We start from the raw sequence: 26,158 nt of genomic DNA, 5'->3' as shown, positions 1-26,158 counted from the left end.
TGGGGGATTCAGATGGGTGAGCGGCAGCAGCCCAGACTCCCCTTCCCCCAGGACATAACTTACCCCCGGCTCCACTGCAGATTCAATGCTGTGCCACAGATGGCTTCGATGGGACCACCGCCCGTGTTGACCTCCCTCTGGACAGGCGGCGCTTCTCCGGACAGCCGCGGAGACTACTACGACGACCCCCACGAAGAGTACTCCGACTGCCGCTACGAGGGCGACTACGAGACAACTACTCGATGCCCACCGAGGAGGACCAAGAGGAGGAGTCGTGCTCCTGTCAGAGCCAGACCTGTCAGAGCCAGAGCGAGCTCAGCTCGATAGAGCGCACCGAGTCGGACTCGGAGTGGGAGGAGCTCTCCGACGGCCCTTCCCTCAGGGTCTCCCCGCTGGAGTCCCTCGGCGCAGTCGTGCTCTCCACAATGCAGCGCATGGTGGCCTTGTACCACCTCGTCTTGGAGACCGCTGTGGTCAAGGTCGTGCTGCTGGTGCTGCAACTGCTGTGCTGCGCGGTGTTCTGGCTGGTCGAGAAGACCGTGGGCTTCAACGAAACCGTCGGCTGGAAGCGCCACCGATTGTGGAACAGCAAGTTCAAGCTGCGCACCATCCAGCGCCAGTTGCTGTGGCGCATGGCCAATGCCCGGGGCGACGAGACGCTCGTCTTCTTTGCCGTGCTCATGACCACGCCCTGTCTGTTCTCCCTCAGCCTCCTGGGATTCATCCTGTCCCTGGCGGCGCTCCTGAAGAAGACCGTCGAGCAGCTGGTGTTCCAGATACGCCTGCACCTCGTGCTCTACGGGCAGCCATCGAGCAGAAAGCAGCAAGCAGTATCCAATCACATACTAACAGAAGACACACGGCCACACGCCCGACACTCCACCCCTCCCCTCAGAGATGTTTGCACTTCCATTTGGGCATCTATTTTCGTTGATGCTTGCATCTGCATCTTTCTTCTGCCTTTGGCATCGCCCACTCCACTCTCTTTATTTTTCTTGCATTAAATTGGCAATAATATGAACTCGCCTTCTCTTTCTGCTTGGTAGTATTCCCCTGTCGCCGATAGCCCGCATCCTCTGCGTTCCAGAATCTGCGGAAGTTTCCAGCGGGGGCTACTATCGTGCATCAGCCGTCGAGTAGACTGAATGGGAACGCTGCCAGCATATATGTACTATGTGTGTGTGTGCCCAACTAACGCAGACAACTGCGTTCTAGAATGAAATATTAATTCATTGGATACGCACACACAGATCCCCCTTCATCGCTCTCTTTTTCCCTCGGAGGGTGGCAGGGTACTGGGTGTCTACGCTGCTCGGCGCTGGCCTGTATCTAATCGCGCCTGCCTTGCTGTGTACCCACTGTAGATGCATATGTACATACAGTTGTTAATCAATGTCCGTTGATTGTCGCATCGTTGCTTGGAAGGGGACCCCCCCTAATATTAAAGCTGGGATCCTATGCCAGAGCAGCACGCAATACTTTTCATATCCCACCTTGGGTTTCCTTAACCAATCCCATAACTTTCGATATTGACAATGAGGCTTCATCAGCATTCGTTCGCTCACAGTCATTATCATAATAATGATGATAATGATAATAATGTGCATGTGTGTGGTGTGTGACTCTCGTTTAGGACCTGAGCACAAAAGTGCAATGCACGGCAGAAAAATCCACACGAGCTGATTCAAGGGGTAAAGATATGTATCTTTGGCACACCGAAGTGCCGACACTCTTTCAATTCAAGCTTGTTCACAGCCCAGCGATTCGCAAATGCGGCCAATGAGTATGTGTTGTGAGTATCGCTGACAGCCAGACCATTCAGGAGATTGAACAGCACAATGGTCATGAAGAACACAAAGAGCAGGAAGATCAGGTAAGTGTAGACGCTGTCAAACTTTATGTCACCGGCATCAAATTCTCCCGTGAGCATCACAATCGTCTTGATGAGCACGGAGAATGTGTTGAAGTGACCATCATCTTCTCCCTCCTTTGCTGGCTCTGGCGTGCTGTCCTTCGGAGAGGAGGAATCCACCTGGGGCTTGCCAAACAGTATGTAGAAGCACAGACTAAACGTAAGCACAAAGATCGAGTAGAGAGCAAAGCTCTTGATGAAGCTGCTGGAGACGGCGCGCAGCATGAGCATGTGCGTCGAAACTGAGAGTACTGGCAGGGAGCCAACCAGCAGGCATAACTCCACGGACACCAGCAGAATGGTGAAGACGGCCAGTATGCGCTGCGTCTCCTTGTGGTAGCTGGCTTCCATGCAGGTTAGGATCGACAAGACAATGAGAGCCACCTCCATCAGGTTCGTGATGGACCTGAAGTACAGCAGCGGCGACATGGCAAGCTGTATGACCTCTCGGATCATGAGATACACAATCCCTATCCAAGAGAACAGGCCGAAGAGGGCAGTCAGGCCCGTGTGGTCGCTTTCGTGGAACTTAAGGAGAGTATGCGTGATAATGGAGGCAGTGAAGAGAGAGTAAAGTAGAAAGTTCAGATAGAAGATCACCGAGAGGCGGTGCCACTTGAGGAAGAGGAAACTCGAGATTAGCGGGTGCTGCAGCAGGTAACGCAGCTCCTTGGAATCGGCGATGTATGCGATTGGAGTCATCTCGTCCTCCAATTGGTGAGGATGGCCAATGCTCCGCTTGTCCGACTGCCCGGGCTCTCGCTGGTGTCTCATCAGATTCTTGTAGTTGATGATGATCTCGAAACTCTGGTCACCGGGCTTCTCCCCGTTGGTGGTGATGCAGGAATCGAAGTGCTCCTCCAGCACTTTCGGGTCCATCTCCTGTATGGGAAGATCTCCGAACGCGCTTCTAGCCCCGATGTTCGCTCCCTGCCGTAGAAGCTCCTGTGCCACCTTTGTGTTGCGATACTTGACCGCATAGGAGAGTGGCACCAGGCCAGCCTTGTCCGCCTCATTGATGTCCACACGATCGATCTCGAGCAGCAGCTGGAAGCAGCGCTGGTGGTCACAGAAGTCGTCCAGCGGCTGCTCACCCAGGCGACTGATAACCGCGTTCAGCAGCTTGGAATGCGATGTCAGCCTCAGCTGTGGATGCTTCAACAGCTTCTCTAGCGCCATGTGGTTGCCCCAGATTACGGCCAACTCTACGGGGCTGATGTCGCTCAATTTTGAAGGATTAATGTTGATGCCCGTCTCGAGGATGGCTCGCTGCTTGCCCCGCTTGATACTCTCCGCCAGCAGGGACTGATACTCCTCCTGGTTGGCATTGCATTGGTTGTCTGCGTTTCCGCTGACGTTCTGGTGGTACTCCGCGAACTGTTGCTCGAACTGGTTCTCGTCTCCGTCCCGCAGCGTGCGGAGGAGTCGCTCGCAGTCGATCTCTGCTCCGGCCTCGCGCAGCTCCGGCAACGGCAGTTCCGGATACTGATCCCTCAGCATCTGGCGTACCTGCCCCGTTCCGATAGCTGTCAATGTCCAACTGTGGTTGTTTCAGGAAAATTCAGATCAGCTCCAGCTTAGTGCCTGCCTCAATCTTTCTATTCTTCAGCACATGGTGGAGGGGCGTGAACTCGCCCTGATCCACCAAATTCGGAGAGGCTCCGTACTCGAGCAGCAGCTGAATGCAGGAGCCCACCTGAGAGGCATTCGATCGTCCTGGCGATTGGCCTGGGCACCGCTGTCCAGGGCAGTGTGGAATTCCCGTATGTCCCGATTAGCGAGGGCTGCGCTCAACTGGCCCTGCGGATCGATGAAACCGCAGTTGTTAGAGCTCATTCTGCTGTCTGCAGAATATGCAGACGCTTTATGCTTTGAATACTGTTCCGAATGGAGCTTTAGATAAAGCCCTGGGCAGTGCTGAAATCTTGCGATTTATAGGCGGCTCTTTTCGTAAGTTTCAAGGCGGCTTCTTCTGTGGGATCTGATCCCTCCAGCCGTCAGCTCAACGTCTTCTCTGCTCTGTTGTGTTCTGTTCTGTTCTTTTCCATTCTGTCTGCTGTCTGCCTTGATGCTTGAAATGTGTGTGAAGTCGGCTAATCACACATGAGACCTGGCTAATTTGAATATTCCCCCACTGATTGTTTATCAATAGCCTACGAATTGGGAATCAGGAAACATCGTCTTCTCTTTTGTAGGTAGCTCTTCGGCTAATGTTGCTTTAGTATGCAAACAAATTGAGGATTGTAAATGACGCCCCTGGGGTCAAAATTTGTCGTTGATAAGATAAACAGAATCGCACAATCACCTTCCTTAATTGGCCCTTTATTTGATATTTTCTTGTCTCCCATCTTAACCTCTTCCCCATTCTGGTATTTGTTTTTCCACCTGAGTACGAGTATTTGCCCAAGCAATTGACAAACAACTTCATTGTTTGTCCAAGCTGAAGCTCGACCCAAAGTCTTACTAAGACATCGGTTGACAGAATGGCGTAATATCACAATAATTAACAGAAAACTTAACAGCAAATGATTTCAAAAGTGAGCAACTCCTCTCTCAGTCGCATCTGACCCTAGCAATTAAGAGCACTACTTTCAGAAATATTGATGTAGTCAAGGTAATCTATACTTATTGCGAAAAGCTTCGGAAAACACAAATTGCCCTTAAAATCTTACTCATTTGCTTCATCTACGGAAACCAGTCGAAATCACAGAGTATACGGAGTCTGGAGTGGAATTTTATTCCCTTTTCTCTTGGAGCTCACATATGTATATACTATAACACTGGAAAAAAAAAAAATACTCGTATCACTCTGGAATTTGAGAATAAAGTGTGTCACAAAGGAAAAGGAGTCCAACGACATTATTATTAGTTTTAAAAGAAAAATAATAATGAGATTATCTTCATTCGCGATTCGAAAACTTTTTCGACTTCTCATTTTTTCTTTGAGTGAATTTATATTTATAAACCTTTCAGCCCTGTTCTTCTTTCTGTCTGTGGAAATATCTGGAATTTGGAGACTGAGAGAGCTGGAGCCTAGGAAATTGCTCAACAAAATTGGCTCTGAGTTGCACACCGAATCCTCTACTAAAGTTCTTTGTGTTGGTGCAGCTGCAAAAGTGAAATCAGCAAATGACAACACTTCGGAAAGAGTAAGTAGAAGGGGGACAGACGTCATTAATGTAAAGTTTTTAACGCGATAAACTGAATATGTATATGTCCAGCTGCACTGGATCAGCCGCGTTTCTCCGATCGTCTGTCAATAATTTATACTATATACGTACTGTCTTACACTGCTATAACATTCTCACATGATATTTTACCATACCCTTCCCGAATACGTGATGTGATCAGATCGAGAGACCCTCTAGCTGCGTGGGAGGAGGAGAGCAGAGTAAACACTAAACTAAATTGCTTGTCCATAAAGTCTCTTTTTTGGCAAACTGTGCTTGGATTGTTTATCCAATTTATGGCATTATTATACCCGATACTCAAAATGAGTATTGGGGTATATTAGATTTGTGGTAAAAGTGGATGTGTGTAACGTCCCGAAGGAATCGTTTCCGACCCCATAAAGTATATATATTCTTGATCAGCATCAATAGCCGAGTCGATTGAGCCATGTCTGTCTGTCCGTCTGTCCGTCCGTCCGTCTGTCCGTCCGTCCGTCTGTCCGTCCCCTTCAGTGCCTAGTGCTCAAAGACTATAAGAGCTATAGCAACGATGTGTTGGATCCAGACTTTTGTGATATGTCACTGCTACAAGAAAATTTCAAAACTTTGCCCCGCCCACTTCCGCTCCCACAAAGGGCGAAAATCTGTGGCATCCACAATTTCGCAAAAACGCAGAATCGTAGAAGATGACTATATCTTCTAGAGGGCAAATTCTGAACCGATCGTGTTGTTATTATAGCCAGAATCAAGAAAACAATTTCATTCTTTCTCGCTCTGTCTCTCTCTAACACACAGGTTTCATGGTCGGTTTTGCCAATAGCAAAAAATGAGTTCAAGGATCTCAGAACCCATAAGAGCTAGAGCAACCAAATTTGGTATCCACACTCCTGTGATATCGGACCTTGACCGTTTTGTGTCAAAATTTCGCCACACCCCCTTTCGCCCCCGCAAAGGACGAAAATCTGTGGCATCCACAAATTTCAGAGACTATTAAGGCTAGAGTAACCAAATTTGGTATCCGCACTTCTGTTAGATCTCACTATAAAACGTATATCTCAGAATTTCGCCTTAACCCCTTCCGCCCCCACAAAGGACGAAAATCTGTTGCATCCACAATATTGCACATTCGAGAAAAGTAAAAACGCAGAATCATAGATAACGACCATATCTATCAGATTGCTGAATCTGGTTTAGATCAGATATTTTTTATAGCCAAAAGGAACAAATCAATTTGCAGTGGCTACGCAACGCCCGACGTCACGCTCAGACTGATTTTCTGTAGAGGCGTCTGCCGGAGGAGAGCCATACTGACTTAGTATCGGGTATAACTGTAGAGTTGCGGTGTCCGCAGCAACTCACAACGTTCCCCCTCGTCTATGATTCTGCGTTTTTAGTTTAGTTTTTTTTTTAGTTTTGCCGCATGGTTTGCATAAATTTCCATTTGGATTTCCATTGCCATTGCCATTGACTGCCTCGTTAGCTATCCCCTTAGACCCATCAACTTTTGATTGATTTGATCCGATACGCTACGCTCCTCATCTTAGCTAAAGATTAATTTATAAAACAAAAGATATAAAAAAAGGGTAATAAAAGAGTAACGAACAAGATTAAGAACCATTAACCATAATATGTGCGTAAACAACACACACATTTTGAACCGAATCATATCATATGCAAAAAAAAACAAAACGAAAACAGAAAACAGAAAACCAATTAAAGATAATAAAACTATATAAACTATAACGAAAAGAAAAAGAAATGAAAATTCAAGAATGCATAAATCTAACATTTGCAATTACAAAATATTTACTCTGGTACAAAATGGTACATACAGTAAAGATATTCGTTTATACAATATTTACTGTCTATATAACCATTATATACTACTTACTTACTGACAACAAATTATTAAGGGTTTTGTTCAATTTCATTATTCGTATGTTAATAAAAACAATTTCAGACTAACTTAAACTTACAGTCTGCTCTGAATACGGGTTAAATGCTAGTGCTGTGCTAGTTGATTATTACTCGTACAATAAATACTATAGCTTAGAGCCATCCTGCGTCCCTGGTCACCGGTGGATCAAGCCTTCATAACAACAAAATCAATCAAACAACAACAATCAATTCAAAAATCAATCAAACAACAAACAAAAATTGAACACCACAGCTAAAAATCTTGTACAGGCTTCTACAGCTGAAAATCTTGTACAGGCTGAAATATTCTACATTCTACAGCTGAAAATCTTGTACAGGCTGAAAATATTCTACATTCTACAGCTGAAAATCTTGTACAGGCTTCTACAGCTGAAAATCTTGTACAGGCTGAAATATTCTACATTCTACATCTGAAAATCTTGTACAGGCTGAAAATTTTCTACATTCTACAGCTGAAAATCTTGTACAGGCTTCTACAGCTAAAAATCTTGTACAGGCTGAAATATTCTACATTCTACAGCTGAAAATCTAGTACAGACTGAAAATATTCTACATTCTACAGCTGAAAATACATTAATATGTATATTACATGTATAATACATACTACATAAAATAAAAAAAATAAAAAACAAATTATTATTATTATTATTATTATTGTTATTATTATTAAAATTAATATAATTATACTACATACTACAAAATATTTTCTAACGTCTTATTTTTTGTCCATTATTTGGAGAGCCATGAACACTACAGTTGTAGCATAATATACTGGGTTTCTGTTGAAATCTTCTTTAAACGATACTTTCATTATGTTTATAAAAATTGTTGATAAATGCTTGCCACGTTCCTCGAAGGTATTGCTGTTCATGTTGTTAAAACATATTGGCTCGTTTCTAAATTCGAAATGTTTTTCAACACCGCGTAATAAGTTCATTATTTCATTTTTAATGATTTCTTTAACTTTATCAGACATTAGGTAGTCGGGCAAGTTGTCTACCGACTTCGTAGCCTCAAAGATACTCTTGTTATTTTCTTTCCTGTATTCCTTGACATACATATTTGACAACAACACATCCTCATGTATATCATTTTTAGGATAACCGTTTTGAGGTGGGGCAGATCCCACAATATGGGGAATTTTCCCTTACACTTTTGCACGGCATGAAATTTGCCAAGCAGTGGTCGGATCCAACTGCCAACAGTTGACTTGACAAGCCCCCACTCTCAACCTCCCTCAATACTAAATCGAGTCCTTCCTTGACCGCATTCCTGCCTAGTGCAGATGTTTTGGAAACGGGACAAATGTGGAAATCCAAATAATGAATTTCATTCCCGTTAATTGGGATTGCAGCGACTGCAAGAATTTTCCATTTATGTACCGTGTAGTGGACAACGGTTAGTAGGACTGATGTTTTCCTCAGAGGTGGACCAGCACGCTATCATTCCGGCTACTGTCTCGTCGGCAAAAGGGTGGTGTTCATTTTATTTGTCTATTCTGAGACCTACGATATTTGTTTTTATATTAAAAGAGCGTGCAAGAAACTTAACATGTACAAGTACAAGTACAATTCCAGAACCGGAGAGAAACAAAACTTTTGGCCATTAGACTTCACTCACACATATGCACACGCACGCGACACGAACGGATCAAAAGTCGTCCTCAGCTGGAATGAAGGACCACGCCCACCCTTCCTTGGTCATAATCTGCCATCTTCCTCTATTCTTTATGACCCCTTTTCTTTATGTTTCCTGTCTCTTATCATTTGTCTAATATCAACGTCTGTCCGAGGGTCCCTGAAATTCTTTCTCAAAGCCATGCAAAGGCGATGGAAGCATCGCACCACAACAACGGTCTTGTGGTACCGCCAGTAAAAGTCGGAAGCTTTGCCTTCAAACAAGGTGTTTGCGTTTCCGCATAACAGGGCGAAATTCCCGTCAAGGGTTTGATGGGCCAGGGCCTCCACTCGATAAATAAAGCTGTCCACATTTAGACCATCAGAAGCTCCATTGAACCGAAGTTTCCAATTACTCATAATGTGACCAACTTTATCTGGCCTTTGAGCCAAGTCTGTGCCAATGGACCTAGCTATTGATCGCCGTGGTTGCGGGGATCCCATATCCTCATTTGCTCCGGAGAGCCCTAAGAGGTGATCCAGAGATGCGTTGTCAGTCAGATGGGGGTCGGTGGTTGCTGTGGTGCAACCAAGTGAGATTCGAGGCTTGTGGTTTGCCATCTTCTCTGTCAACTGTGACAATAGTTCGTTTTGCATTTTCATAACCGCTGCGTTTATCTGTGCGGTCATGCTGCTCGAGCTTGTTGAAGGTTGATCTTTGAGTTGTGCCCTCGCATTCCCATCTTCTGAGGTTCCTTGCCCCGAACGCGTTCTTGAAGGTAACTGAACGGGTTGAAAAGACTTTGTGGCGATGCACTGAGTTTGACAAGTTGGGCAAGTGTTTATTGCCATAAAATGGGTCTTTATACAGGACTTGTGAAACTCATGGTTGCACTTTGTCACATATTCATCCGCTCAGCTAGTTCCTTCAAACATAAAGTGCACTTTGGAGGCGCAGCCTCCGTTTCATCGTCTGATCTATCTAACCCCATGTTGATAAACAACCGACGTCGCGATTCTCAATGTTGAGCTAATGAAGTAGATAGTAGTCATTTTATAATAAAGATGTAAGACGTAAGGATATAGTTTTAAATTTGATAATTGATAACAAAAAATATATTTTTTTTCGATAAGATAGCTCATAAAATTTACTGATTTCCGATATTTTAGCTCTACGATAGATGTGGCCACCGGTTAACTCCTTAGAGCCAATTCCGCTGTTTTCCGTATCACTTCACATAGCTGCCAAAATTCATTGAAAATAGTTAGATCATTCAAACCCACATCCGTCATGGTCAGGTAAAAGTCACTAAGAGGCCTCCCCCTGGAGTCCAATGCTTGATTAGGGAATGAAATAAGAAGGAAATAAGGAATAAGTTCAGCCACTCTGCTTTGGTGACACTAAGCAGAGCACAAAACCGTCACTTATTTCTTTGATCTGAAAGGTTGATCGTGAAATATGAAAGGAAATTAGTTGGCCATCAGTAATGAAAAGTGAGCCACACTCGTATAATGTACGTTAGTACATCTACGTTGTGGCCCCACGTTGGGCGCCAAATATAAAAATGTTTATTATTATCATTGTTGAAGTGGACAACGGTTAGTAGGACTGATGTTTTCCTCAGAGGTCGACCAGCACGCTATCATTCCGGCTACTGTCTCGTCGGCAAAAGGGTGGTGTTCTTTTTATTTGTCTATTCTGAGACCTACGATATTTGTTTTTATATTAAAAGAGCGTGCAAGAATTTTAACGACATGTACAAGTACAATTCCAGAACCGGAGAGAAACAAAACTTTTGGCCATTAGACTTCACTCACACATATGCACACGCACGCGACACGAACGGATCAAAAGTCGTCCTCAACTGGAATGAAGGACCACGCCCACCCTTCCTTGGTCATAATCTGCCATCTTCCTCTATTCTTTATGACCCCTTTTCTTTAGGGCTCGCTACTACAGGGGCTGGGTATCGGAAATCAAGATCAACGTTTAAGGAGACATTATAAGTTTATTCATTAATAGCTAAAATTTAAATACATTACTAGCACTTAGTTTACCCTCTCCAAATATTTTCAATTTCAATTTCAATTTACCTTAACTTAACTCCCCTGCGCTTAAACTTGGTTTTATTTTTATTCTTCGAAACTCAAAGATTGGCCTTGCTGCGTCAGCAGCTGATCCCCTCTCTCAAACTTAAACGCTCGATTGACGGCTCGACAGACTTACAAATTAACCGCATTTCTTTTTCGTTTCTCCCCAATAGAACAAGTGTGATTTAGCCAATTGTCATCATCGGCAGAACCGATTATTAAAATGACTTCGCTTAATGGTTTTATTTACTCACTGTTTCTTTTGTAGTGTTGCGGTCCATCGGCGAAAGCGCTTTCTCGATGCCAGCTGATAAATCTTCGTGAGGGATCAAGAGTTTTTATTTATTTTTTTTTTTTTGTTGTTGTACCTGTATGTGTAAGCTGGCACTTGCACTCACACTCGCCCTAGGAGAGCACAACGAAATCCCCCTTACCCCTTTGCAGTGGAATTAATAGGTATGTTTTTTTATATACCCGATACTCACAATGAGAATCCGACCCCATAAAGTATATATATTCTTGATCAGCATCAATAGCCGAGTCGATTGAGCCATGTCTGTCTGTCCGTCCGTCCGTCTGTCCGTCTGTCCGTCCGTCCGTCTGTCCGTCTGTGGCATCCACAATTTTAAAGATACGAGAAAACCAAAAACGCAGAATCGTAGAGGATGACTATATGTTCTAGAGTGCAAATCTGAACCAGATCGTATAATTATTATAGCCAGAATCAAGAAAACAATTTCATTCTTTCTCGCTCTGGCTCTCTCTAACACACAGGTTTCATGGTCGGTTTTGCCAATTGCAAAATATGAGTTCAAGCATCTCAGAACCCTTAAGAGCTAGAGCAACCAAATTTGGTATCCACACTCCTGTGATATCGGACCTTGACCGTTTCGTGTCAAAAATTCGCCACACCCCCTTCCGCCCACGCAAAGGACGAAAATCTGTGGCATCCACAAATCTCAGAGACTATTAAGGCTAGAGTAACCAAATTTGGTATCCGCACTTCTGTTAGATCTCACTATAAAACGTATATCTCAGAATTTCGCCCCACCCCCTTCCGCCCCCACAAAGGACGAAAATCTGTTGGATCCACAATATTGCACATTCGAGAAAACTAAAAACGCAGAATCATAGATAACGACCATATCTATCAGATTGCTGAATCTGGTTTAGATCAGATAATTTGTATAGCCAAAAGGAACAAATCAATTTGCAGTGGCTACGCAGCGCCCGACGTCACGCTCAGACTGATTTTCTGTAGAGGCGTCTGCCGGAGGAGAGCCATACTCACAACGTTCCCCCTCGTCTATGATTCTGCTTTTTTAGTTTAGTTTTTTTTTTTAGTTTTGCCGCATGGTTTGCATAAATTTCCATTTGGATTTCCATTGCCATTGCCATTGACTGCCTCGTTAGCTATCCCCTTAGACCCATCAACTTTTGATTGATTTGATCCGATACGCTACGCTCCTCAGCTTAGCTAAAGATTAATTTATAAAACAAAAGATATAAAAAAAGGGTAATAAAAGAGTAACGAACAAGATTAAGAACCATTAACCATAATATGTGCGTAAACAACCCCCACATTTTGAACCGAATCATATCAAATGCAAAAAAAAAAAAAACAAAACGAAAACAGAAAACCAATTAAAGATAATAAAACTATTATAACGAAAAGAAAAAGAAATGAAAATTCAAGAATGCATAAATCTAACATTTGCAATTACAAAATATTTACTCTGGTACAAAATGGTACATACAGTAAAGATATTCGTTTATACAATATTTACTGTCTATATAACCATTATATACTACTTACTTACTGACAACAAATTATTAAGGGTTTTGTTCAATTTCATTATTCGTATGTTAATAAAAACAATTTCAGACTAACTTAAACTTACAGTCTGCTCTGAATACGGGTTAAATGCTAGTGCTGTGCTAGTTGATTATTACTCGTACAATAAATACTATAGCTTAGAGCCATCCTGCGTCCCTGGTCACCGGTGGATCAAGCCTTCAGAACAACAAAATCAATCAAACAACAACAATCAATTCAAAAATCAATCAAACAACAAACAAAAATTTAACACTACAGATAAAAATCTTGTACAGGCTTCTACAGCTGAAAATCTTGTACAGGCTGAAATATTCTACATTCTACAGCTGAAAATCTTGTACAGGCTGAAAATATTCTACATTCTACAGCTGAAAATCTTGTACAGGCTTCTACAGCTGAAAATCTTGTACAGACTGAAATATTCTACATTCTACAGCTGAAAATCTTGTACAGGCTTAAAATATTCTACATTCTGCAGCTGAAAATCTTGTACAGGCATCTACAGCTGAAAATCTTGTACAGGCTGAAATATTCTACATTCTACAGCTGAAAATCTTGTACAGGCTGAAAATATTCTACATTCTACAGCTGAAAATCTTGTACAGGCTTCTACAGCTGAAAATCTTGTACAGGCTGAAATATTCTACATTCTACAGCTGAAAATCTTGTACAGGCTGAAAATATTCTACATTCTACAGCTGAAAATCTTGTACAGGCTGAAATATTCTACATTCTACAGCTGAAAATCTAGTACAGGCTGAAAATATTCTACATTCTACAGCTGAAAATACATTAATATGTATAGTACATGTATAAAACATACTACATAAAATAAAAAAAATAAAAAACAAATTATTATTATTATTATTATTGTTATTATTATTAAAATTAATATAATTATACTACATACTACAAAATATTTTCTAACGTCTTATTTAATAATTTAATTTTTCGGTCCATTATTTGGAGAGCCATGAACACTACAGTTGTAGCATAATATACTGGGTTTCTGTTGAAATCTTCTTTAAACGATACTTTCATTATATTTATAAAAATTGTTGATAAATGCTTGCCACGTTCCTCGAAGGTATTGCTGTTCATGTTGTTAAAACATATTGGCTCGTTTCTAAATTCGAAATGTTTTTCAACACCGCGTAATAAGTTCATTATTTCATTTTTAATGATTTCTTTAACTTTATCAGACATTAGGTAGTCGGGCAAGTTGTCTACCGACTTCGTAGCCTCAAAGATACTCTTGTTATTTTCTTTCCTGTATTCCTTGACATACATATTTGACAACAACACATCCTCATGTATATCATTTTTAGGATAACCGTTTTGAGGTGGGGCAGATCCCACAATATGGGGAATTTTCCCTTACACTTTTGCACGGCATGAAATTTGCCAAGCAGTGGTCGGATCCAACTGCCAACAGTTGACTTGACAAGCCCCCACTCTCAACCTCCCTTAATACTAAATCGAGTCCTTCCTTGACCGCATTCCTGCCTAGTGCAGATGTTTTGGAAACGGGACAAATGTGGAAATCCAAATAATGAATTTCATTCCCGTTAATTGGGATTGCAGCGACTGCAAGAATTTTCCATTTATGTACCGTGTAGTGGACAACGGTTAGTAGGACTGATGTTTTCCTCAGAGGTGGACCAGCACGCTATCATTCCGGCTACTGTCTCGTCGGCAAAAGGGTGGTGTTCATTTTATTTGTCTATTCTGAGACCTACGATATTTGTTTTTATATTAAAAGAGCGTGCAAGAAACTTATCATGTACAAGTACAAGTACAATTCCAGAACCGGAGAGAAACAAAACTTTTGGCCATTAGACTTCACTCACACATATGCACACGCACGCGACACGAACGGATCAAAAGTCGTCCTCAGCTGGAATGAAGGACCACGCCCACCCTTCCTTGGTCATAATCTGCCATCTTCCTCTATTCTTTATGACCCCTTTTCTTTATGTTTCCTGTCTCTTATCATTTGTCTAATATCAACGTCTGTCCGAGGGTCCCTGAAATGCTTTCTCAAAGCCATGCAAAGGCGATGGAAGCATCGCACCACAACAACGGTCTTGTGGTACCGCCAGTAAAAGTCGGAAGCTTTGCCTTCAAACAAGGTGTTTGCGTTTCCGCATAACAGGGCGAAATTCCCGTCAAGGGTTTGATGGGTCAGGGCCTCCACTCGATAAATAAAGCTGTCCACATTTAGACCATCAGAAGCTCCATTGAACCAAAGTTTCCAATTACTCATAATGTGTCCAACTTTATCTGGCCTTTGAGCCAAGTCTGTGCCAATGGACCTAGCTATTGATCGCCATGGTTGCGGGGATCCCATATCCTCATTTGCTCCGGAGAGCCCTAAGAGGTGATCCAGAGATGCGTTGTCAGTCAGATGGGGGGTCGGTGGTTTCTGTGGTGCAACCAAGTGAGATTCGAGGCTTGTGGTTATTAGGTTTGCCATCTTCTCTGTCAACTGTGACAATAGTTCGTTTTGCATTTTCATAACCGCTGCGTTTATCTGTGCGGTCATGCTGCTCGAGCTTGTTAAAGGTTGATCTTTGAGTTGTGCCCTCGCATTCCCATCTTCTGAGGTTCCTTGCCCCGAACGCGTTCTTGAAGGTAACTGAACGGGTTGAAAAGACTTTGTGGCGATGTACTGAGTTTGACAAGTTGGGCAAGTGTTTATTGCCATAAAATGGGTCTTTATACAGGACTTGTGAAACTCATGGTTGCACTTTGTCACATATTCATCCGCTCAGCTAGTTCCTTCAAACATAAAGTGCACTTTGGAGGCGCAGCCTCCGTTTCATCGTCTGATCTATCTAACCCCATGTTGATAAACAACCGACGTCGCGATTCTCAATGTTGAGCTAATGAAGTAGATAGTAGTCATTTTATAATAAAGATGTAAGACGTAAGGATATAGTTTTAAATTTGATAATTGATAACAAAAAATATATTTTTTTTTCGATAAGATAGCTCATAAAATTTACTGATTTCCGATATTTTAGCTCTACGATAGATGTGGCCACCGGTTAACTCCTTCGAAACTCAAAGATTGGCCTTGCTGCGTCAGCAGCTGATCCCCTCTCTCAAACTTAAACGCTCGATTGACGGCTCGACAGACTTACAAATTAACCGCATTTCTTTTTCGTTTCTCCCCAATAGAACAAGTATGATTTAGCCAATTGTCATCATCGGCAGAACCGATTATTAAAATGACTTCGCTTAATGGTTTTATTTACTCACTGTTTCTTTTGTAGTGTTGCGGTCCATCGGCGAAAGCGCTTTCTCGATGCCAGCTGATAAATCTTCGTGAGGGATCAAGAGTTTTTATTTTTTTATTTTTTTTTTTTTGTTGTACCTGTATGTGTAAACTGGCACTTGCACTCACACTCGCCCTAGGAGAGCACAACGAAATCCCCCTTATCCCTTTGCAGTGGAATTAATAGGTATGTTTTTTTTTATACCCGATACTCAAAATGAGTATTTGGGTATATTATATTTGTGGTAAAAGTGGATGTGTGTAACGTCCAGAAGGAATCGTTTCCGACCCCATAAAGTATATATATTCTTGATCAGCATCAATAGCCGAGTCGATTGAGCCATGTCTGTCTGTCCGTCCGTCCGTCTGTCCGTCTGTCCGTCCGTCCGTCTGTCCGTCCCCTTCAGCGCCTAGTGCTCAAAGACTATAAGAGTTAGAGCAACGATGTTTTGGATCCAGACTTCTGTGATATGTCACTGCTACAAAAATATTTCAAAACTTCGCCCCGCCCACTTCCGCCCCCACAAAGGACGAAAATCTGTGGCATCCACATTTTTAAAGATACGATAAAACCAAAAACGCAGAATCGTAGAGGATGACTAGGGTGTTCTAGGGTGTAAAATCTGAACCAGATCGTATAATTATTATAGCCAGAATCAAGAAAACAATTTCATTCTTTCTCGCTCTGTCTCTCTCTAACACACAGGTTTCATGGTCTGTTTTGCCAATTGCAAAATATGAGTTCAAGTATCTCAGAACCTATAAGAGCCATAGAAACCAAATTTGGTATCCACACTCCTGTGATATCGGACCTTGACCGTTTCGTGTCCAAATTTCGCCACACCCCCTTCCGCCCCCGCAAAGGACGAAAATCTGGGGCATCCACAAATCTCAGAGACTATTAAGGCTAGAGTAACCAAATTTGGTATCCGCACTTCTGTTAGATCTCACTATAAAACGTATATCAGAATTTCGCCCCACCCCCTTCCGCCCCCACAAAAAACGAAAATCTGTTGCATCCACAATATTGCACATTCGAGAAAACTAAAAACGCAGAATCATAGATAACGACCATATCTATCAGATTGCCGAATCTGGATCAGATCACATTATTTTTATAGCCAAAAGGAACAAATCAATTTGCAGTGGCTACGCAGCGCCCGACGTCACGCTCAGACTGATTTCTGTCTCTCTCGCACGCATTCTTTGTCGTGTCGTTCAATATTAGCGGCGGCTGCCGGAGGAGAGCCATACTGAAGTATCGGGTATAAATGTAGAGTTGCGGTCTGCGCAGCAACTCACAACGTTCCCCCTCGTTTTTTTTTTTGTTTTTATCTTTAGCTTATTATAAATTCATTATTTTTACTCATTTGCTCTACTTCCTCTTCCTATTCTTTTCTCCTTTCCCGTCCACTCGCACTCTCTCTCCTTCTGCGTTCGACCGAAAATTTGAGCCGATCCCGCTACCTTTCCGTTAACTCGCTCTGGCTTTTCGGTTTCGGTTCAACCACTGGAGTTCTATGACACTGCGGCACTGAGACGAAGGGTTCTTCCGTTTACAAAAAAAGTATAATCGAAAATTGGTTTTCGTTTTCTTTTGATCTGCTCGCGATACGCGACGTGCTGCTTCCCAACGGCAACTGTCTCTTTCCTCAGCTAGTTAGGCCAGCCTTGGTCGAATTATTCTCGTCTCTGTTTCGCTCTAGCTTCCCCTTGTTTGTCGTTCCCCTCTGCTTTGTACACTGAGATTCGGGTAGGCCAGCCCTAGCCGAATTATTATCGCCTCTGCTGTGCTCTAGCTTCCCCTTGTTTAGGGTTCCCCTCTGCTGTGCCTTCCCCTTGCCAGGTGGATTTATGTTGAAGCGGTGCTCATTGCCTTGAGATTTAACTGAGGCTGGGGCGCCAAACCTAAGGGGTAGCAAAAGTTCCGACTGCTTGAATAAATGTACTGCTGCGGCGCTGCAAAGCTCTCCTCCACTTACCCGCGGATCTGCCCCAATTTAGCAGTGGAATTTCTTTGCTGACTGCTTTTCTTTCTCTTTTTAGCAAGCTCGCGCCCTCTTCCGAATCTAAGCAAAAAAATTTCCTTTACTCTTCACACTTCACTTTAAACCGCTAGGTTGATCAACGTACCTACTTCCTGAGCTTCACTAGAAGCTACCAGTTGGCTCCGTGTCCAAGACGAAAAAGAGCGAATGCTATTCTGCCTCGACACTCGGACCCTACTTTCTCTGCTCGACCCTTCAACTGTCAACTTCCATTACTCTTTCCTCAGATACGATCCTTGACCTATAGGTGGCGCGTTTATTTTTCTTTTTCCTCCACCCCCAGTGCTGTTAGGACGCACAGCGGGACAAATGTGGAAATCCAAATAATGAATTTCATTCGCGTTAATTGGGATTGCAGCGACTGCAAGAATTTTCCATTTATGTACCGTGTAGTGGACAACGGTTAGTAGGACTGATGTTTTCCTCAGAGGTGGACCAGCACGCTATCATTCCGGCTACTGTCTCGTCGGCAAAAGGGTGGTGTTCTTTTTATTTGTCTATTCTGAGACCTACGATATTTGTTTTTATATTAAAAGAGCGTGCAAGAAACTTATCATGTACAAGTACAATTCCAGAACCGGAGAGAAACAAAACTTTTGGCCATTAGACTTCACTCACACATATGCACACGCACGCGACACGAACGGATCAAAAGTCGTCCTCAGCTGGAATGAAGGACCACGCCCACCCTTCCTTGGTCATAATCTGCCATCTTCCTCTATTCTTTATGACCCCTTTTCTTTATGTTTCCTGTCTCTTATCATTTGTCTAATATCAACGTCTGTCCGAGGGTCCCTGAAATGCTTTCTCAAAGCCATGCAAAGGCGATGGAAGCATCGCACCACAACAACGGTCTTGTGGTACCGCCAGTAAAAGTCGGAAGCTTTGCCTTCAAACAAGGTGTTTGCGTTTCCGCATAACAGGGCGAAATTCCCGTCAAGGGTTTGATGGGTCAGGGCCTCCACTCGATAAATAAAGCTGTCCACAATTAGACCATCAGAAGCTCCATTGAACCGAAGTTTCCAATTACTCATAATGTGACCAACTTTATCTGGCCTTTGAGCCAAGTCTGTGCCAATGGACCTAGCTATTGATCGCCGTGGTTGCGGGGATCCCATATCCTCATTTGCTCCGGAGAGCCCTAAGAGGTGATCCAGAGATGCGTTGTCAGTCAGATGGGGGGTCGGTGGTTGCTGTGGTGCAACCAAGTGAGATTCGAGGCTTGTGGTTATTAGGTGCTGTATTAGGTCCCCCAGTGCTGTTAGGACGCACAGATGTACCTGAATTTTGGTCTGCCGAGAAGCTATCCTATTCCCCGAGTGAATTTCCTCAAAGCTACAGGGCACTTTACAACCGGTCCTTTTTTTGCATATTGGTACCACGGCATGTAATACTCATCCATGTAAATGGAAAATTCTGAGTCGCTTAGTTTCTGTAAATTTACAGTCATGTAAATGCGTCCATTCATTATGTTTCCTTGCATTTTCAGTTCTTCCAATGCGTCCGTTACCAGATTTTCGGGGGCCTGTACATTTGTGCAATTCATTGCTCGCTTGAAGGCGACCAATATCGTTGACCAGATCATCGTTACCGACGATACCTGGAGGAAGAAAAGTCTGATTCACCTGCTCCAATGTAATTGCCACAATCTACTCACCTTCAGTGTCATCGTCGTCAACATCCATAGGCAATGTACTAACCAGCCGGTCCAGCGGTCCACACGGCAGATGTTCCTCTGCCTCTTTGTCCTGATACGGCTCGAACAGATTGAGTTCATTTATGTCCTCATCGAAACACGATAATTGCGACGGCTCCAACAGATTGAGTTCATTTACGTCCTCATCGAAACACGACAATTGCGACGGCTCGAACATATCTTCCTCTATGTCCTGATACGGCTCGAACAGATTGAGTTCCTTTATGTCCTCATCGAGACACGACAATTTATGCATTTCTGAATCTATCTTTTTATCCATCTTGGCGCGGTTCTTGGGTTACTCTTATTAACTTATTTCACTCTTTTCTCTAATTTTGTCGATCGTCGAATAACTCGCCTCAGACTTATCGCAGTATAATATCGCATAAAACCTATCGCAGTATCATATCGCAGTATAATATCGCATAAAACTAATTGCAGTATAATATCTCGATCGGTTAGGGTTAATATATGTTGCCTTACAATTATTTTATTTTTATTTTTATACATGTTGAAATCAGGAAACTAGACGCGGAATTATGTGATATTTATCGGTCCGTATCGTATAGCAACAAAATATCTGTAAACGTTCTTCCTTCTTGATCGTCGTATTCGAATAAATGTGTGTTGGCATATCGAGTACATTGGTATTTCTTATAATACTATCGATGAGTAAATACCAAAACCATACATGCCCCGTTATTTAAAACATAAATAAAGAACACAAAATAAGACAAAGATGTACATTAATTTGGGAGGTGTAAGAATTGACGGGGTGGACAGTGCCCTTGTTAATGTATTATGCGGGATATACTGGGACCATCTGCAAGGCCGGAAAGTGCAAAGCCCGAAAGCACAGGAAATTGCCAACATGACGTTGTCGTTCGGTGGAGCCCAAGTTTGCGACATAAGTGCAGCAGGAGTGATTAATTTTTACTTTTTTTTCTGGACCATCAACGTAAGGGTAAGTAAATTGGTTACATTTATATTATATTCTTCTAATAATGTATTCCATTCAGCGGGGACGACGCACGCGAAGTATGCTGAGCCTGTTACTCCAGTGCAGAATATTTCTGTTCTGATGATATCTCAGGATATTGAGGATATTGACAACAATATGAACGGTGATACGGAGGAGTCGGCCACAACTCAGGTTATTGAGGATATTGACAATATGCACGGTGATACGGAGGAGTCGGCCACAACTCAGGATATTGAGGATATTGACAACAATATGAACGGTCATACGGAGGAGTCGGCCACAACTCACGATATTGAGGATATTGACAATATGCACGGTGATACGGAGGAGTCGGCCACAACTCAGGATATTGAGGATATGGACAACAATATGCACGGTCATACGGAGGAGTCGGCCACAACTCACGATATTGAGGAGAATATTGACAACATTTCTGACAATATTCACAATATTTCTGATTATACAGTCAATGATATGGAGTGTACTATTTCTGATGAAATATATGATTCGTCTGAGCCAGTGCACCACGTGGAGGAGAAGCAGGAGCAGGAGGTTCGGGAGGATCCGGACTTAAGTAAGTAAATAAGTAAAATTTTAAAAAAATACATATAATAACTTCTTAATTCTCCAGACATGTTTACTGAAGACATTTTTAGTACTGAAAGTGGAAAGGACAATTTGAAAACACCGATTTCCCCTAAGGCTTCGCCCCCCGTGCATGGCAGCAAGTGCAAACTATGCGGCAAAATGATTGGCAGGTTGAGCACCTTGGGAAACCACGTAATGAACCAACATTACACAGCAATAAGAGGTATGGTTACAAGGAATTCGAAGACAATGCAAAAAATTGCTGCCGTTTTTAAGGAAAAAAAAAGTGACCGTGTTAAGACTATCAGAGGAAACTGGGGTGCCGGCCGAGTATTTGAGGGCGATAGTCATGTGCAGCGATGACTATAAAAAAATTGGGTGCCGCTTGTGGGCCGCCAAGACGGATGCAGAGAAGCTGAAGGACATCAACCAATAACTGTTTCATTTTTTAATTTTAATATTTGATTTGGCTTGAGTAGACTGATCCAGAGAAGCTGAAGGACATCAACCAATAACTGTTTCGTTTTAAATTTAAATATTTGATTTGAGTAGAAAAACTCGCCTGTTATTCGTAAATGTAACGACTGAAAATAAACTTATTGACAAAAAAGGGAGGAGTATTTATATTTTGTGGGCGCCTTTGGGCCAAGAAATCATCAAAGTTATTCACGTCGCACAGTTTGGGAAAAAACTGGACTGGAGTGGAGTCGACTGGAGGGACTGCAATGACACTTGCCGGCTGGCGGCCTCTTGGAAATTTTAAGCCTCGTTAAGCTTCTGGTCAACCGCCTGGCTGGTCTGCTTGATCGCTCCATCGAATGGATTAACCTTCGCTCTGGATATACTGGATGCCCTTTTGGATTACAGGACTACCCTCTTTAGCGCCTTTGAATGGATAAACAAAGTGCATGTCCTACATGGATTACAGCCGTATAGCGCATAATAAAAGGTAAGAAATCAAGCCACAAATTGAATGCCGAACACAGCAAATGCTTAACCCATGACACCACCAAAAGGGGGAGAGGGAGTAGAGGGGGATGAGTGCCCCCTATTAATCCTAAGTGCTTCCTGTGGTTTTATGTAAATTTGTACACGGGGAACAGAGGACTCCAAAGAGACCTCTCGAGCAGCAATTCAATGTACAAATGACAGGTTGGCTGTGACACAAAACAGCGGCTTAAGGAAGATGTAAAGCCAAGAAAAAATATACCCCCCCCTCCACCACTCTCCGTAACCCTTAACCCCTAACCCCTTAATCCCAGAATGGTAGCCAACATTTCGGCCACACCAAGGAGTGTGGTGGCATGGTATTTATCGCAAGTCCTATCCCAAACCAACAAAGCCGATCAACTATTGCAAGTCGCAGCTCTGCCCAGGGAAAGTACGTCACCTGACCTGTGATTCGAAACACAACATCGAAGTGGGCCCTGAACTATCACTTGGAGCCGTTCAGAACTGGCTCTGGAAATCATTCAGTACGAATATCTGGAGAGAGCGGCACAACACAGAGAACGGCAGCAAATATCGAAAGCACAGGGAACATAAAGTAAATAAAAATACAAATACAAAACAAAGCCCATGAACGTCTCGTCTTTGCCGTGCTCATGACCACGCCCTGGCTGTTCTCCCTCAGCCTCCTGGGATTCATCCTGTCCCTGGCGGCGCTCCTGAAGAAGACCGTCGAGCAGCTGGTGTTCCAGATACGCCTGCACCTCGTGCTCTAGGGGCAGCCATCGAGCAGAAAGCAGCAAGCAGTATCCAATCACACACTGACAGAAGACACACGGCCACACGCCCGACACTCCACCCCTCCCCTCAGAGATGTTTGCACTTCCATTTGGGCATCTATTTTTCGTTGATGCTGGCATCGCAATACACGGAATCGTCTCTCCGTTTTTGGCCGCAATGAAAATAGATACCGAAATATTCGAAATTCAAAGTCAATTCCCACGAGAGAGAGCGAGACAGGCCTTCTTCTTTTGGTTTACGGCCTTTCTTTCTTCTGCCTTTGGCATCGCCCACTCCACTCTCTTTATTTTTCTTGCATTAAATTGGCAATAATATGAACTCGCCTTCTCTTTCTGCTTAGTAGTATTCCCCTGTCGCCGATAGCCCGCATCCTCTTCGTTCCAGAATCTGCGGAAGTTTCCAGCGGGGGCTACTGGCGTGCATCAGCCGTCGAGTAGATTGAATGGGAACGCTGCCAGCATATATGTACTATGTGTGTGTGTGCCCAACTAACGCAGACAACTGCGTTCTAGAATGAAATATTAATTCATTGGATACGCACACACAGATCCCCCTTCATCGCTCTCTGTTTCCCACGGAGGGTGCCAGGGTACTGGGTGTCTACGCTGCTCGGCGCTGGCCTGTATCTAACCGCGCCTGCCTTGCTGTGTACCCACTGTAGATGCATATGTACATACAGTTGTTAATCAATGTCCGTTGATTGTCGCATCGTTGCTTGGAAGGGGAATCCCCCTAATATTAAAGCTGGGATCCTATGCCAGAGCAGAACGCAATTCTTTTCATATCCCACCTTGGGTTTCCTTAACCAATCCCATAACTTTCGACATTGACAATGAGGCTTCATCAGCATTCGTTCGCTCACAGTCATTATCATAATGATGATGATAATGATAATAATGTGCATGTGTGTGGTGTGTGACTATCGTTTAGGACCTGAGCTCAAAAGTGCAATGCACGGCAGAAAAATCACCACGAGCTGATTCAAGGGGTAAAGATATGTATCTTTGGCACACCGAAGTGCCGACACTCTTTCAATTCAAGCTTGTTGACAGCCCAGCGATTCGCAAATGCGGCCAATGAGTATGTGTTGTGAGTATATAACAGCCCATCCGATCCGATCAGGCGATTCATCAGTGAAGATTTTCTCTCCTTTCGCTTTTCTGCTTAGTGGGGTCCCAAGTGTGGGAAAAGCCACGAGGGCGTGAAACTCAAGAAAAGCATGAAGAAAATTTCGATTGAACCGGTGACTAACTCATAATCTTCCTCGAGCGAACCGACTGCCTTTGTTCAACTGGGACGATGAGGGGAAATACACGGGGAACAGAGGACTCCAAAGAGACCTCTCGAGCAGCAATTCAATGTACAAATGACAGGTTGGCTGTGACACAAAACAGCGGCTTAAGGAAGATGTAAAGCCAAGCAAAAATATACCCCCCCCCCCCCCCCCCCCCCCCCCCCTCCACCTATCTCCTTAACCCTTAACCCTTAACTCCTTAATCCCAGAATGGTAGCCAACATTTCGGCCACTCCAAGGAGTGTGGTGGCATGGTATTTATCGCAAGTCCTATCCCAAACCAACAAAGCCGATCAACTATTGCAAGTCGCAGCTCTGCCCAGGGAAAGTACGTCACCTGACCTGTGATTCGAAACACAACATCGAAGTGGGCCCTGAACTATCACTTGGAGCCGTTCAGAACTGGCTCTGGAAATCATTCAGTACGAATATCTGGAGAGAGCGGCACAACACAGAGAACGGCAGCAAATATCGAAAGCACAGGGAACATAAAGTAAATAAAAATACAAATACAAAACAAAGCCCATGAACGAATATTTCCTCACAGGTGCTGGAATAAGATGAATCCAACTATTAACAATCCACGTTCCCCATTCACCCGCTCGCGGCGTATTTTCGGATCCATGGGATCCTTCGTCTTTACCGACCAGCAGCAGCAGCAGCAGCCGGGGCTGCAGGTCCCCCCCGAAGGTTCCACCGACAGGAATGGACTCAATGCGATGCCCTTCCTAGGCCAAATCCACACCAGTCCTCTGCTGTCCCGCCCCATGGGTCCAATAGGTCACGCTCACCCCCCCCCCCCCCCCCCCCCCCCCCCACACACCATCACTCCGATGGGGATTCAGATGGGTGAGCGGCAGCAGCCCAGACTCCCCTTTCCCCCAGGACATAACTTAACCCCGGCTCCCCTGCAGATTCAATACTGTGCCACAGATGGCTTCGATGGGACCACCGGCCGTGTTGAACTCCCTCTGGACAGTCGGCGCTTCTCCGGACAGCCGCGGAGACTACTACGACGACCCCCACGAAGAGTACTCCGACTGCCGCTACGAGGGCGACTACTCGATGCCCACCGAGGAGGACCAAGAGGAGGAGTCGTGCTCCTGTCAGAGCCAGACCTGTCAGAGCCAGAGCGAGTTCAGCTCGATAGAGCGCACAGAGTCGGACTCGGAGTGGGAGGAGCTCTCCGACGGCCCTTCCCCCAGGGTCTCCCCGCTGGAGTCCCTCGGCGCAGTCGTGCTCTCCACAATGCAGCCGGAGCACCGTCAGCGCATGGTGGCCTTGTACCACCTCGTCTTGGAGACCGCTGTGGTCAAGGTCGTGCTGCTGGTGCTGCAACTGCTGTGCTGCGCGGTGTTCTGGCTGGTCGAGAAGACCGTGGGCTTCAACGAAACCGTCGGCTCGAAGCGCCACCGATTGTGGAACAGCAAGATCAAGCTGCGCACCATCCAGCGCCAGTTGCTGTGGCGCATGGCCAATGCCCGGGGCGACGAGACCCTCGTCTTCTTTGCCGTGCTCATGACCAAGCCCTGGCTGTTTTCCCTCAGCCTACTGGGATTCATCCTGTCCCTGGCGGCGCTCCTGAAGAAGACCGTCGAGCAGCTGGTGTTCCAGATACGCCTGCACCTCGTGCTCTAGGGGCAGCCATCGAGCAGAAAGCAGCAAGCAGTATCCAATCACACACTGACAGAAGACACACGGCCACACGCCCGACACTCCACCCCTCCCCTCAGAGATGTTTGCACTTCCATTTGGGCATCTATTTTCGTTGATGCTGGCATCGCAATACACGGAATCGTCTCTCCGTTTTTGGCCGCAATGAAAATAGATACCGAAATATTCGAAATTCAAAGTCAATTCCCACGAGAGAGAGCGAGACAGGCCTTCTTCTTTTGGTTTACGGCCTTTCTTTCTTCTACCTTTGGCATCGCCCACTCCACTCTCTTTATTTTTCTTG

The 26,158-nt window shown here is 44.3% G+C and overlaps 1 protein-coding gene and 1 long non-coding RNA gene across 2 annotated transcripts; both read left to right on the top strand.

Annotated features, from left to right (window-relative positions):
• Positions 1 to 25,853, top strand: LOC117194458. Its single transcript, XM_033399025.1, has 2 exons — positions 1 to 16; positions 25,116 to 25,853. Exon 2 carries the CDS (start codon positions 25,135 to 25,137, stop codon positions 25,837 to 25,839), a length of 705 nt encoding a protein of 234 aa, XP_033254916.1. The 5' UTR covers positions 1 to 16; positions 25,116 to 25,134; the 3' UTR covers positions 25,840 to 25,853.
• Positions 21,107 to 21,382, top strand: LOC117194462. Its single transcript, XR_004474833.1, has 2 exons — positions 21,107 to 21,144; positions 21,202 to 21,382. It is a non-coding gene; the product is annotated as an uncharacterized LOC117194462 (long non-coding RNA).
• Positions 25,854 to 26,158: the final 305 nt, after the last annotated feature.

Source organism: Drosophila miranda, assembly GCF_003369915.1.
Source record: "Drosophila miranda strain MSH22 chromosome Y unlocalized genomic scaffold, D.miranda_PacBio2.1 Contig_Y3_pilon, whole genome shotgun sequence".
In the NCBI taxonomy this organism is placed as follows: domain Eukaryota; kingdom Metazoa; phylum Arthropoda; class Insecta; order Diptera; family Drosophilidae; genus Drosophila; species Drosophila miranda.
Note: the sequence above shows the minus strand (reverse complement) of the source record. Positions and strands in the feature narration are given on the sequence as shown.

Excerpts from the sequence above, each read along its gene's own strand:
- LOC117194458 (XM_033399025.1), top strand. The coding sequence starts at position 25,135 with ATGGCTTCGATGGGACCACCGGCCGTGTTGAACTCCCTCTGGACAGTC.